Source organism: Copidosoma floridanum, unplaced genomic scaffold (genome assembly GCF_036245765.1).
Source record: "Copidosoma floridanum isolate Cflo_tuat_1 unplaced genomic scaffold, Cflo_Japanese_pri ptg000022l, whole genome shotgun sequence".
Lineage (NCBI taxonomy): Eukaryota > Metazoa > Arthropoda > Insecta > Hymenoptera > Encyrtidae > Copidosoma > Copidosoma floridanum.
This window is the reverse complement of record NW_028321899.1, coordinates 4,659,247-4,674,218: the sequence shown is the minus strand read 5'-3', so window position 1 is coordinate 4,674,218 and position 14,972 is coordinate 4,659,247. Positions and strand designations below refer to the sequence as shown.

At 31.0% G+C, this 14,972-nt stretch overlaps 3 protein-coding genes across 3 annotated transcripts in view; 1 reads left to right on the top strand and 2 right to left on the bottom strand.

Annotated features, from left to right (window-relative positions):
• LOC106645770 (U3 small nucleolar RNA-associated protein 15 homolog) overlaps positions 1–8,032 on the top strand; it is a 194,316-nt gene extending 186,284 nt beyond the window's left edge. The window contains exons 4-5 of the mRNA XM_089594983.1: positions 7,052–7,487; positions 7,558–8,032. Of these exons, the coding sequence (XP_089451109.1) occupies positions 7,052–7,487; positions 7,558–7,793 (672 nt within the window). The 3' untranslated portion in view covers positions 7,794–8,032. The remainder of the gene's footprint in view (positions 1–7,051; positions 7,488–7,557) is intronic.
• Positions 7,892–9,239, bottom strand: LOC106645771 (uncharacterized). Its single transcript, XM_089594984.1, has 3 exons — positions 8,534–9,239; positions 8,248–8,449; positions 7,892–8,026 (listed from the first exon to the last, which is right to left on the bottom strand). The coding sequence occupies exons 1-3, from the start codon at positions 9,237–9,239 to the stop codon at positions 7,900–7,902; spliced, it is 1,035 nt and encodes a 344-aa protein (XP_089451110.1). The 3' UTR covers positions 7,892–7,899.
• Positions 9,240–9,315: 76 nt separating this feature from the next.
• Positions 9,316–14,972, bottom strand: part of LOC111643465 (tubulin-specific chaperone A) — a 96,202-nt gene continuing 90,545 nt past the window's right edge. The window contains exon 2 of the mRNA XM_089594985.1: positions 9,316–9,533. Coding sequence (XP_089451111.1) covers positions 9,316–9,533 — 218 coding nt within the window. The remainder of the gene's footprint in view (positions 9,534–14,972) is intronic.

The following is a 14,972-nucleotide window of genomic DNA, read 5'->3' as shown; positions in this document are numbered from 1 at the left end:
GGTGTTTTTAGGTTATGTTGATAATGTAACGTGTGAAAGTATTGCGGACACTGGGTTCAGATTCAGTGCCTCATAAAATATAGGGTGTACATGATTCTTGATTTGTATCCTTGGAATTTCTTAGTCATCCTGCGCAAACTAACATTATATGTTGAGAAAACGGGCTTAGGAAGGACTGTCTGAATAATTGTCTAGATCAAGAACGGAGAAACGTTTTAGAAAATAAGAATTAAAAAAAAAAATACTAGTTAAAAACGAAGAGTGCAATCGTAAGAATTATTATAATGTAACTAAAAAACTTTTGTGTACAGATTGTTGAGTTGAAAAATATTATTACAATTTTTCAAGTTTCAAAGCACAGATGTCAACACACAAATTTTACGTGCGCAGTAGTAATATAGTTCAATTTTAATTTTAGAGGGAACCTTTTTTGATGTGAGTGCTGCAACTCTTCACGTACACTGTAATTATTTTAAAATGAAAAAACCTATAAAATACAAAATTTAGCATAACGTGGTCAGAACAAATAGTGGCTGTAATTGCAGCGAATTTTCTAGCAAAAACAGAACAAATTATTTCATTTTTCTGAGAAAAGAAGCCGTTTTACTAAAAATTATGATCTAAAATATGGTGTAGCCCATAATAAAATCCTGTACTTTCATAGTGTCTATGAAATTTGTATTTTCAAACACTCAATATAAATTTTGACATTAAAAAAGTTAGATTGCCTCTCCAAGTCATTTAATATTTTTTATATCGAAAACTTGAGTTATTCAACTGAAACTAAAAGAAAAAAGACAGCCAAAAAAATTAACATTTTAAACATTTAGTAATTTTTTCTTGTTAAAAATTGGTGAGTTCAACACGAACGCATTTTTTGTAATTGAGAGCGAGGGTATTAACATATTTTTCTTACTGTCTAGCCCCTGCAAGAATACGTAAACTTTCTTAAGGAGGTTCAATCCCTCGCTATTAGTCCAATCAATAGGTAACGGCCCAATGTTAAATTTCCCAAAATTTTTAACAGCAATCAAAAAATATGATCGTATAGAAAAAAAAATTCTAAGAAAGATAGCGTTTTTGTTTACCTTCTCACGAATGGCGAACTTAACCTAAAAAATTCGTAAAGTAAAAAAAAACGGTTTTTTGCAAAAAAAAAAAAAAAAAAAAAAAAACTAAGGCTCGTAGAAGAAAAAGTTTCATGAGAAAGTTGTAGATATTAAAAAAACACATCGATCCTTTTTTATTTTATATCGATCCATCCATTACTTTTCGGGATATGTCGAAAAAACCGTTAAAAATCGAGCATTCTTATTTTTGCTGTACCTTTCGCAAATTAACGTTTAGGAAATTGTTTCTCACTAAAAATATAGCCCTTGGCGAGCCAAAATAGATGCATTTTTAAAAATTAAAAAATATTGGTAATTTTTCGAGACATATCGATTTTTCGAAAAAAATATCGTCTCAAAAATCGGTTCCTCTTGCCCGAGGGCTTATCCTACAGAAACGAATTGGGGCTCATTTTTTTCATTGAGAGTTGTACTTTTGTGCCAATGAAAAATCGTAACGATTTTTTTATATTTAAGGCTCCAAAGACCCCTTTAAAAAAATTAAAAAATTTTCGGTCATATTTTTCTATGATAATTTTGTCAATTATTATTTCTTAATAAAGTCTATTGCATACCTTGGTTGCTGGCATTTTTACGCGTATTTAAAAAAAAAATATTGCTCTACCTTCTGGAGCCGAGATAAATTTTTTTTTTCAAAAAATTCCAGAGGGCGCTAGTTACGTGCTACAGCGTCCATTCTTACGGAAAATAAAGTTGAATGCTTATATTTTCAATAAAAAAATATATATGAACTCATTTCATTGGCTTTTAACATATTTTAACAAATTCCAAAATGCAGCGTGCGAGCGCGCCGCGAGCGGGCCGTGGAGTGGGGATACCGGGCTCGGCCGCTTCGGAAACTGAATTCGCGCGTTCAAAATCGTTCGCGCTCTCAAAATTTTTGATAACTCGACTTCTAAACGACGTACAAAAATTCTTTTGTATTTAATCTGGGGTAGCTCGACGAGATAAATCTGAATATGACAATCGAATTTGTTTATTTAATAAATTAGACCCCGAAATACTTTTATAAACATTTTTATTTTTTTTTGACATTTTAAGATATTGTTAGGTTGTTTATAATAAAAAAACAATTTTAATCAAATAAAATTTATTATCGTCCGATTATAAAAATGATTACAATTTTCTCATACAATAATAATAATACACAAATATAAAATTAAAAAATACAGAAAATTTTTAATACAATTATTCTTCGACTCTTCTTTTTTTCGTTTCAATGCTTTCTTCGGATTCCTTGTCTACTATCATGCTTTCTTTCTCTTCCTGCATGCTCATACTTTCATCATTATTTCCCTCGTCATTTTCTTTAAGAATTACTTCCAAAATATTTTCGGGATCGTCATCAATTTGAAGTACAGGAGTTCCGAAGTTATCGCATTGGGTTGCATCACAACTTACACAAACGGACGTACATTTAAGAAAGTTTTTTTTACATCCGCAGGCTTTAGTTTTGCAACCACTAGTGCAACTACACGATATTTTTTTTAATATTGCCTCTGGTAATAAAGGTGCGTCAGTGTAAACAGGGATTAATATATTGTCAGCCGTCTTCTACCCCCATTGAGTTACGATGTTGTCATTACCTATCCATTTTTGTAATTGTAAGTAAACTCGGAAAGCGTGTTGTTGTGCGGCTCCTTCGGTTGGAGGAAGACATTCTTATTTAAATGATACTGGAGCAGTGGATCGTTTGAAACATACAAAACGGTGTTCGTTCAGAGTACCTTCTGTTTAATTGCAATACAGTAAAGAAATTATTTGGCACATATTTTTAGCAATTTCTTCTCAAGAAGCTTTTTTTTAATAAAAAATGTCTATTAAATTGAGGTGCTTTTTATGAGAATTGAATATTTTCATTATTTTATTTTTTCCTTGTTTAGAGAAGGAAAATACTGTATCACAACCCGACGCGGGATGGAAAAACGCTACGTATTTTAGAAATTCTGGATACTTAAAGCTGCTGTTAGTATACCATTGATCTGTGTCTCGCCTTCTTTCTTTTTTCAAAAAAAAAATCTGTATTGTAACTGAACTTAATAGCGTTAAAAGTACAAGTAAATCAATATCTTCTCCAACTACTATCACTGCCCTAGTTACTGAAGTCAGTTTTATTGCAGTTTCAACAATAACTCAATCAGCATCTTCTGGTTCAAATCTTTCCAAAACGATTAGTCTAGACTTTCGAATTTATAGTTTAAGCAAATAAAACAATAAAGCGTTTAAATGCACATTACAGTACAACTGTAATTTCAGATTTTATAAACAAATATTATTAAACTAAAATGCCATGAGTTAATGTAATAAAGAAAACGTTGAATTTTAAGTACGATTTAATGAAGGTGATGCTGCTTTCTATTATAAACAACCTAACAATATCTCGAAATGTCAAAAAAAAAAAAAAAATGTTTATAAAAACATTTCGGTGTCTAATTTATAAAATAAACAAATTCGATTGTCATATTCAGATTTATCTCGTCGAGCTACCCCAGATTAAGTACAAAGGGATTTTTTTACGTCATTTAGAAGTCGAGTTATCAAAAATTTTGAGAGCGCGAACGATTTTGAACGCGCGAATTCAGTTTCCGAAGCGGCCGAGCCCTGTATCCCCACTCCACGGCCCGCTCGCACGCTGCATTTTGGAATTTGTTAAAATATGTTAAAAGCCAATGAAATGAGTTCATTTATTTTTTATGGAAAATATAAGCATTCAACTTTATTTTCCGTAGGAATGAACGCTGTAGCACGTGACTAGCGCCCTCTGGAATTTTTTGAAAAAAAAATTTATATCGGCTCCAGAAGGTCGTAGAGCAATATTTTTTTTTTTAAATACGCGTAAAAATGCCAGCAATCAAGGTATGCAATAGACTTTATTGAGGTATAATAATTGACAAAATTATCATAGAAAAATATGACCGAAAATTTTTTAATTTTTTTAAAAGGGTCTTTGGAGCCTTAAATATAAAAAATCGTTACGATTTTTCATTGGCACAAAAGTACAACTCTTAATGAAAAAAATGAGCCCCGATTCGTTTCTGTAGGATAAGCCCTCGGGCAAGAGGAACCGATTTTTGAGACGATCTTTTTTTCGAAAAATCGATATATCTCGAAAAATAACCGATATTTTTTAATTTTTAAAAATGCATCTTTTTTGGCTCGCCAAGGGCTATATTTTCAGTGAGAAACAATTTCCTAAACGTTAATTTGCGAAAGGTACAGCAAAAATAAGAATGTTCGATTTTTAACGGTTTTTTCGATATATCTCGAAAAGTAATGGACGGATCGATATAAAATAAAAAAGGATTGATGTGTTTTTTAATATCTACAACTTTCTCATTTAACTTTTTCTTCTACGAGCCTTAGTTTTTTTTTTTTTTTGCAAAAAACCGTTTTTTTTTACTTAGCTGAAATAGCTTATATATTACATCTGTACCTCTTTATGCACATCACGCCGTAGCCGAGTGGTTTGAGTCATTCTTGTTTTTGATGATCGTACTTTCGAATCGCATCAGCGTATTTTTTTTTTTTTGCAGCTACTGTTCAATTATTAAAATTAATTTATGTGTACAAAAACTGCATTAATGATAAGTATTTCAGTTTTATAAATGAACGGCTTTGATAAAAGCATGATTTTATTATTGTGTCTGTAAAAAACTAACAATACTAGCTGCATTCTAATTAACAGTAGTGACACCTCTAAATAGAGATCAATAATACTCACTAAGTTCCGATAAGTTAAAACAAGTGATGCAATTCTTCCTTTTTGTCTTAGTTATGATATCAATTTATAAACAAACCCCTTAAACTAAATAATCCAGAAAGCACGTGTGTAATGAGTATAACTAATTTATAATGTTAAATTATAAGCAAGCATCTTTAACTCAAACACTAAGCATACTCAAGTCTTTCCGTTTTCAATAAACAATAGCGTTAATTAAACAAATAGTTCTCGTACTTTCGTTTTAAATAAATTTAATTAAATTCAATTAATAATCAAACACCTTTTCAGGAATGTTTATGGACGCACACATCTTGTTAGTTTTAATTTATCATGATGTTGATAAACAAAACGGACCCAGTAAATTCTAGTCTTTCCATCTCGAATTAATAAAAATGTCTATACACAAACACTTTTAACAGAATCATCCAGTATGCTTAAGTCTTGCCCATTTTAATTTATTGTGATGTTAGTTAATTAAAAAGCGCTTGTAACATAAATAACCCTGTACGATCTAGTCTTTTCATATTTGTAATACATGAAAATGTCAATTAATAATGAATTACCTGAAACAGAATCATCTATTACACTAAAATATTCTACATATAAAATTATTATGATAATAGTAATTAAAGAACCGCGTATAACCAAATGATCTAAAATTTAATCTAATACGCTTTAGTCCTCCAATCTTTAATAAGTTAAAAGATAAATTACAATCAAGCTTATCAAAGAAATAGTCCAAGGCGCTCTAGTTTTTTTGTTGATTTTTAATAATACTAACTATTAAGTAAGGGATCTTGATTCAACAATGCATTACTATCATGTATTTTGGTGCATGTATAATATTTTTATGTTGCATGGATATATTATCACTTAAGTACTGTGATTTATTTACGTCTCAATATTTTGAAGACTAATAGTAATATTTATCAATAACCAAACTCCTTTTTTTCATCGTTGGATGCTGAGTATTAAATTATTATTACTGGTTATAAATGTAATACATAATTAGTACAGAAAAATATATAATAAAAGAACTTTTGTGCACTGCCTTAACTTGTTCGGATGACTTTTTAAAGAACAGTTCTAATTAACAAACAGTAAAAACGTAGGGGCAGGTTAATAAGCATTTTTAAATACTTGTGTAATATTACAGTTATAAATAATAATCAGTTTCGAAATTCGAAACATAAATAAAGTAAAAGAAACAGCATTATACAATGAATTTTGCTTGGTTGTTACTAAATTTCAGTTGTAAATTATTAATTAGTCAAGTCACCTTTTTATTAATCTGTACTATTACTTGTTTTTAACAAAAAGACTAGCACATTTAGTTATTAAAACAAAAAAGCTTTGTTTCATTAATTCATTATTCTGTAATTTCACATTTTTCTTAATAATAATTTATTGCTATCATTATTAGTAAAAATAATTGTGTTTAGCGTTATTTAAAAAAATTCATTCGGTTATTAATAAACATTACTAAAACTCTTTAATGTGTGCATAGTTAAATCAAAACCCTTGATTGATAATTAGCATCATTATTTACAACTAACAAAGAAAGACTCAAGTGCACATGATTATTCTTTTAATGGGCTTGATTGTTAGTTAATATTTAATTTATTACCAACAAAAAAACTGGAATCTGCTCGGTCATTTATGTTGCAAGCGCTTGTTAATTAACTAACACAATAATAAATTAAAATGGAGAAGACTAGAGCACATTGGATAATTCCGTTGAAGGTGCTTGATTATTAATTGACATTTTCATTGATATCAAATGTAAAAAGACAAGATCGTACTGGGTAATTTACGTTTCAAGCAGTCATTAATTAACTGCGATTTTTTTTTAGAGCCGTCAACTTGTAAAACTCAAATAAAAATTGTAAATAAATGTACTAAAACAGTCTAAAAATGTATGTATTCTATTAAAGTCACAGTTCTCTATTTGTACAATAAAACCTAAAGAAGCTGATTCTAAAATTATTTTACAATAACAAGTGATGACCTTTTGTAGCTAGATGTACAAATTTTGGGACGTTGTTTTTAATATTTTTCTTGTAATTAAAATTTTAACTTGATTCAACCAAGTACCACTTTTTGCATTTTTTGTTTATGTATATTTTATAAATCATTGTAAGCATCAGCTATTAATAACATAAAATTTAATGACGTCATCCGTACAATACATTGATTTCAGAGAGACGATAAAACAATTGTTGCTGGAATGACCGATGGAATGATGTCTATACGACAAAAAGAGCCAAATGCACAAGAAAAAACGTCCATCAATCAAAAGATGTCTTACAAGTACGCCGGAGAAACCATACATTATTTACACATCAATAGTTGTATCCCTGAAATAAAAAGACAGATGGAAGGAAAACACAATACTTGCTTAAGAAAATTTCAGTATTCAAAGGCTGTAGACTGCGTTATGCTCAATTATATTACCAGCAAAAGTCCTCATCTAACAGTTAGTGTTTTTCAAGAATTGATTCGGCGAAAAGGTCTTATTCAAGCACTAGCTGGACGCAATGGTAAATCTCTTTTTAACGTTTTGAGATTTATTATCCGCCACATCGGATGTCCGCAGTTCGAACGAGTACTATTGCACGTTACAAGCACTGTGATAGGTAATCGAAGTTTCATTATATTTGTAACTGATAAAACACCTACTTTTTTAACAAAGATTATTTTAAATAGATATTTATGAAGACCAATTAGAAGACTTATGTTCAGAATCTCAACATAACTTTAAAGTTTTGCAAAAAAAATTAGAAGAAGAACAAAAATTAATGTTATCACTTATTCAGTTACGTGGATCTTTAGAAATACTTATGTCTGCAGCAGAAACAACTCTTTTTACCTTGCAAAACTCTTGTGGTCTAAAACCATCAACAATGGCTCAAAGAGATTCCATTTTTTCTTATGTTAAATAAAATGATTAAAAAATCACAACAAAACAATTCTGAAGTTCATGCGTGTGTACAAATTTTTATAATTTTTTTTACTGTTGAAATTAAACATTACGTAAGACTTTAAAATTTAAGTGAATACTTTATTTTTAACAGTACATTTTGTCCAAGCAGTAATGTAAGGTTGAGAAGGAATAATCCAACCGATGGGTATCTTTAGACCTTGACCAGAGTTGAAGAAGTTATCCCAAATAATCCTAAAATTAGCAAAAGTAAAAAATAGTTTATATGTATGCTCATAGTATAAAAAAATTTAATTTTTTTCAGTGGTAGCAGGTAAAATAGTTAAATACAACTATTCACAAGTTTACATATATGTAAAACAAATTTCTCATCCGGATCGTTGTATTTTATATTTAAAATGTTTAGATTGTCAGATGCACAATTTTAATTTTAACTTATGCTAAAAATTTCTTACCTTAAAAAAATGATTTTTAAATTTTTTACTTGACATTTACAAAATGAACAGTTTTGAAATAAAAGGGACAGCCACTTGCATGATTTTTTTTTTTCATTTTCATGTAACTGCTTTCTTTTGTTACTTTCAATCATTAACTTTAAGCCTGTTTCTTCCATAAAATACTCTTTATCGAGAGTTATCCATTGGATCATCAAACTATCTAAAATGTGTGTAAAAATTTGTATTATTTGGATTGCATGCACACTTTCAATTTATTACTAATCATTTTTAAACATTCAATTACCAACTATAGAGTTAAAAACTTTCTCAGCTCTATCGGTAGTTATATTTTCTTGTAATTCCATATGCGTACGTTTGATTTTTCTCAAATTTCTTAATTCGTGTAAAAGGGATAAAAACTTTTTAGTGCCTGTGCGTTTGGTTCTTACATCAAAAAGAATCATATCAGCGTTCTTACGAATAACTTCTGCAGCTTTTTCAGTATTTATTTCGTTCTCTTTTTTCTTTAACCAATGATCAATTTTGATAGTAGAACTAACTTTCTTATTATTGTTATAACTTTTCATCAGCAAACAAGCATGAAAACTTCTATTTATCTTCGTTTTCATAATGTTGCGCTGGCACTTCAAATTATTTATCTGATGTTTTACTTTATTTTGTCTTGATATATTGAATAAAACATTAATGTCATGTCTCAAATTTTCCACAACAACCTTTTGTTTTTTCCACTCCCGATACATCGAGATATTATTTAGCTTGGAAGATATGTCTTTCAATTGATGGTTTTTACTACATAAGTAGATTACGTCATTTTTGTTTGAAACAAAAAAATTTTTTTTTTCGGTTTGAAAACAATTTTTATTATTAAACAATAATTCACTAAAAGTAAGAGCATCTTTTTTTTTTTTTGATATAGTTGGAAAACATAATTCTAATGTTGAATTTAATGCCTCCAATTGATTTTTAATTTCAAACTCGTCTGAAAGCATTTTAAATTATTTACCATAAAGTTGAGGATGATATAATAGTTTTTTATATTTGAGAACGTTTTAAGGCTAAACTGTTTCAAATATTACATGCATCTTTATTAATCTGAATTTCTGCTTCTTTTAAAACATTTTTAGCTTCAAAAAATGCTTCAGTGTCATCAAAGTTTTCTTCAGCATCAATCATTTTTTTCAAATCTTCAAAAGCTTTGAGTAAACGTCTTTGACAATCTGGTATCATCATAAGAGATTCTTGTAATACTTCTTCTTGTTTCCTTATCAAGTGAACATCTTTACCTAAAAAAAATCAGTAATAAACATAAACATTTATTTATTAGAAAATTTTTGAAGAAAATTATTATGTTACTTTCAAAGAATACACATAAGTTATGACGCCGCAATCCTACATATATACTTAATTAATTTCTCATAGTCTATTAGATACATAATACATAAGCAGGTCAAAAAAAAGTTATATGATATAGAATTTAACACTTTAAAATAGTAATTAACGTTGTATATTAATCATGAAGGCAATACTATACATTTACTTGATACTTTTCAACTCGTAATTATAGTGTAAAAAATATACGTTTATGCGTAAGGTAAAGTCATCTATTATGAAAACAATTTTAGACTCTTCTTTAGGACTGCTAATAACAGTTTTTTAGCTACATTAACGATAAAAGTACATAAAGCATTAAAAACGCTCCAAATAATTTTGTAAAATAGTGAAAAAGATACAGGACTTTAGACTCCTATTATATAATGTAGTTTTCAAAGGTGCACCTATGGAACCGTAGAGAAGATTTTTATTGAAAATGATTTAAGAATTCAATATTTCTTAATTGAAAACTACTTTTTTTTGCTTGTTGCGCAACTAATTATTAAACCTAATGAGAGCCTTGAACTTGTTCTGTATGGGCCGAAACGTTGTTCAACAAATAAAAGGTTTGACAGTACAATCATCTGCGTCTACAGTTACTTTATTAAAAATTACTTTTTCGAATTTTGCTACAGTGTTATGTAGAGATAATGTAACGATTTATTCGTTCTTGAAGAAAGGAGCAGACGCATGTAATATGTTAGTTTTAGAGGTATGACAGACTTAGGCGGTTAACTTGCTATGTGTGTACTGCTCTACGAAAGTCTTCATACCTAGCCACGTCTGTCCACACAATGCGGCCCTTAACATAATTATCTTATTTAGCGTGATTTTACCTTATCACGTTTATGTTTTATCCGCCCTTTGCTACCCCTATCCGGCCCTAGCCCTTTCTCTCCACCCTTGGCCGCTCCCTTGCTGCCTCTTTACTGCTCCTTTGCCACCTGTTTACCACACCTTTATCTAACTGCTGGATTTCTCCACCCTTTTACAGTGAAATGAAATCAAGAATAGTGTAGTATCGCTACATTAAAATTATTCTTTCTTAATTCATTTTACTTTTGAAGTACTACCATGACGAGATAGCTTTTTGAAAAAATTATAACGAAATCGTGAAAGCCATGTTAACATCATCTTAGTAAAGTATAATAATATAAATATTTATGACAATTACGTATAATGTAATGCAAACAACATCAATATAAATAATTGTATAGTTTTATAATAATGGAGCTCTAAAAACCACCAAATAAAATTTTCTTTCGTTAACTAGTGATTTATCTTATGTATCTAAAAAATTTTAGTTCAAATTAAAAAAAATTATTGATCGTATATATCTCTCCAAAAAAATGTTTTTTAGCACGAATTGAATGTTTGAATCATTTAGTAAGTACATTTTTTTTAAATTTTGACTTCTTCAAAAAAAAAAAAAAAAAACTTATCCATAAGAGAAAAAATCCTTCTTAAGGTACAGTCCAACCCTATTGAAGCTTTGTTCTAATAATTTATTAATTGATATTGCAAAGGCTGGTACAAATCGAAATAGTTTTCTGTAGTGAATGAAAGGTAATAATAAACAATTTTCAGTATTTATAGTGATTCGCGGAATAAATACCTTACTTCCTACATTTTCATCCATAATAATTTCTTGTAGATTTCGTTTTCATTATGAAAAAGCTTATCACATTATGCATGCTGTATTTTTCTGATAAATATCTCAAAGTATCCAAACAGATAAAATGTGAAAATTTTATGTAATACAATTTTTAAGAACTATTGATTATAATAATGATTATTAGAAAACTAGAATAGTAGCTTGTAAGGCAATTGAAACAAAAAAAAAGAATATTCTAGTTTTTATAAAAACTCAAAGTTAACCCTATACATAATTGTTTGTGTAGGGCATTCCCACATACCTCTACCACCTCCCGCAGAATTTTTCTTGATCCATCTTATAATTACACGATTGATATTGTTTTTTTGCTAAACTACCTTCAACTTGAGAGATTTGGTTAGAAAGTAGATTATTTCAACTGTATATCTTTAGTTTTTGTCACATGAGGCGGGAGATTAGCCAAAAAAAGCTATGATTTTTGGTCCGAATTTTTTATACAGAATCTAACAGTTCTTATAAGACCTAGAGGGGACAAAAACTACGCTCTTTCAACATCCCGGGCAAGGATTATGCCCTTTTTTTAGTTTGGACTAACACGATGCCCTTTTATTACCCCAGACGAAGACTAGGCCCTTTTTTCTGATTTGGACGAAGACAATACCCTTCTTTCCGAGCTCGGGCAAAACATATGACCTTTCCTCGAAAACGATGCTCTTTTTTTAGTTGGACGAGAACTTTATTTTTTTTAGCTTGGACGAGATCTACATTTTTTTTGCGTCTCGGTATAAATTATTATTTTTTCTATTTTTAAATAAATTCTATAATTATACTATTAGATTAGCTATTTTCCTAAAAATTGAAAATTCATTAATAAAACATTAATGATTTAATACGTCAGCAGCGTAGAAACAAATTTTTATAATGTTCCTACAACCAAAAATGTCTTATTACAAATAAAAATGCAAAGTAAGCTTAAATGGATTGCACTTATTACAAAATTAACGATCACAAACTGGCATTTTTAGGTACATATTTCATCGTTCTCTCAAATAATAGAAAAACTTGAATGATACATAAGTAGATACGTCTATTTTACTATTTTCAAACTATAGTTATGTTGGAAAGATAAATATTTTATTCTAACCTTATTTATATTTCAAATTTTATTTGGTAATACTTATACATTTTTTCAATGACGTAAGAAAGTAGCGATTTTCAATTAATTTAATTTAAAAGTTACAATAATGGATCCATAATCAGTAAAAAGTTTTTAACATACGGGTTTAATGCTATGAAAGTATTTCTTTAGTAACATTCTTATGACATTTTATTGATACCTATGAAAACAGTTATTTTTTAAGTATAACTCATCGTGGATCGTGCTAGTAATTGTCAATGCTTAAAAAAGGCATAGTGTTCGTCTTTACATGGAAAAAGGGCAGAGTTTTTGTCCAAACTTAAGAGAAAGGTATAGCTTTTGTCGACGCTTAGGAAAAGGCATAGTCTTCATTCAGACGACAAAGCAGGACATAGTCTTTGTCTAGAGCGTCGATATAATGTTCTAATTGAGGTAGAGGTTACTACAACTTACCCCTACAGTCTTCTACGGTACCTTACAAAAGGAGGGAACCTTTGCTTGTTTTCTCCATTGTTTTTGAAGCACTATACCCAACTTGATTTTTTGTAGCCCTCTCATATCCTCCTGCTTATTGTTACACTGCTTATGAGACAAATAGATTAATTGATAAATAAATAAACATTGTGGTCTTTGCTAGTATCTCTACACAACAGCGAAGAAATTTGAATTCTTTGTAAATGTGGAAAATCTTTATAAAAAAAAAAAATAGTAATTTAAAAACGTACTTTTATAGTGTACATGAAAAAATATAAATATACGCAACTATGTATTGTTAGAAAATAAATTGAAAATTTTTTTTTAATTTACCGACTTTTTACAAAATTAAATGAACTTCAGGTAATTTGAGAAATAAGTACATTCATTACAAGTCGTACGTATAACGCTGTTAGTTTCTAAAGAACCTTGTTCAAATATTCTTCCGTAAACATCCTTTATTTTCTAATTTTTTGGGTCATTAAACGTTTTTATTTTCGCATTCTAAGTGTTGGCATGTACGAATTTTCAATAGGCAGTATATATAGTGTGTAAGACAGCGCCACAGGCAAGGTGATACTTGCGGGCCCTATAGTCAGTACAGTGTAAGCCACCGTGCTTTGAAAGCTTTGTTGTCTTTATTTGTTTGGTCAGTAGTGAGTCTGTAAAGTCTGTAAACTGTATCAGTTGTGTTTTACGTCGGTCGGCAGTCTGATAAAATAAACTTTTGTCTTACTTGAAAATACTTGTTTTATTATTTCGTGCACCCCCTTTACTCACACCTCTTCAGGTTACGGGCCCCAGACTCGCATCACCGCGCGTGATCTCTTCTTTATTTTTTTGTGTGGGTGAGTGTGACAAAAGGGAGGATGGCGGAAAGGGCTGAGGCAGCAAAGGATGGACAAGAGAGTCCGATCGAGGAAGCGGCCGAGAGCGTGACCCCTGGTGATCAGGCCGAGTCCGTTGTCGACCAGGCGTTGTCGACGCCGGTCGAGGATAGGGGAGCAACTTTGGACGCCGGAACCGAGATCAGCGGTAGGTCAACACTTTGTTTTTTTCGAGTGATGCCTGGGTTGGACGCTACGACGTCAGGTAAAGAGGGGATTTCTTGTGCATTCTGCGAAATGCGTGGGATTCCAAGAAACACGTGGCGTCGGTAGCGCGACACGCACATGCAAGAGGGGGGCAACAGATTGCGGCTGAGGAGAGAGTTCGGTCTCTCTCTCTCCCTCTCGTGATGACGCGAGGCTTTTTGACTGAAAATATATTACGAGGCCGTTTATGTTTTGTTTTCGTGTTTTCTCGCGTCTTTTGTACTTGTCGCCTCGACTGTTGCGTGCGCGTTACAATATAAATGTCTGAACTAGGAAAGTTTGAACGTGTGTCGGCAGAAAATTATATATGTCCTTTCCCGGTGCTTTTAATTAATTGAGCTCTAGGCAATAAATATTTAAGGCGGTTTTCAGATTTAGTCAGAAAAGGCTGATATTTTAAAAGTTTACATTTTCTTTGAGACGAGCAAACTATCGATGCTCTGTCGAGAATATGTCAGGGAATTTCATCCCAAGTCAAGTCAGAGGGGCGACAATAAGCTGCTATCTTGTTGGTGGATAAAAGGGGAATAATGGCATGTGTCGGGCAAAGGGATATTCCCACCAAAGGTGTGTAAACGAAATTATTTTCCGTGTGACTCGCACAGTCACGTTAGACTTGTGTTCGGTCGCACGCAGCTGTGTGAGTGCCCAGCGTGCAATCGTGCTTTGCGTTCGAGCACGAGAACACGCTTCGGGCCACGTTGACTAGATTCGGCTTGCGTTCGGTCGATTTTTAGTTGACTCCCTGAAAACAATGTCCGTCTTTTGTTTTAGATTACCTGATCGGTGACGATTACAAATACATCGTTGAATTTCTTTATAAAAAGGGAGGCAAAGTGACGTTGCCAGAAAATCTATTCAGGGAAGACGGGGAAAGCGAGGAACCTGCTCGTGATAAACCCGGGTTATTTGAAAAGTCGGTCGATGTGTTTAAAATGTCAGATGAGAAAAAGTCTGAAATGTCAGTAGTCCGAAACCTTGATGAGATAAATGTAGACAGTGAAAATCTTTGGCAGGAATTAGGCGGAAA

Excerpts from the sequence above, each read along its gene's own strand:
- LOC106645771 (XM_089594984.1), bottom strand. The coding sequence starts at position 9,239 with ATGCTTTCAGACGAGTTTGAAATTAAAAATCAATTGGAGGCATTAAAT. Across the intron at positions 8,450-8,533 it reads AGTTTTTAACTCTATAGTTG|ATAGTTTGATGATCCAATGG; the intron begins GTAATTGAATGT and ends CACACATTTTAG. Across the intron at positions 8,027-8,247 it reads TTAAAAATCATTTTTTTAAG|GATTATTTGGGATAACTTCT; the intron begins GTAAGAAATTTT and ends TGCTAATTTTAG.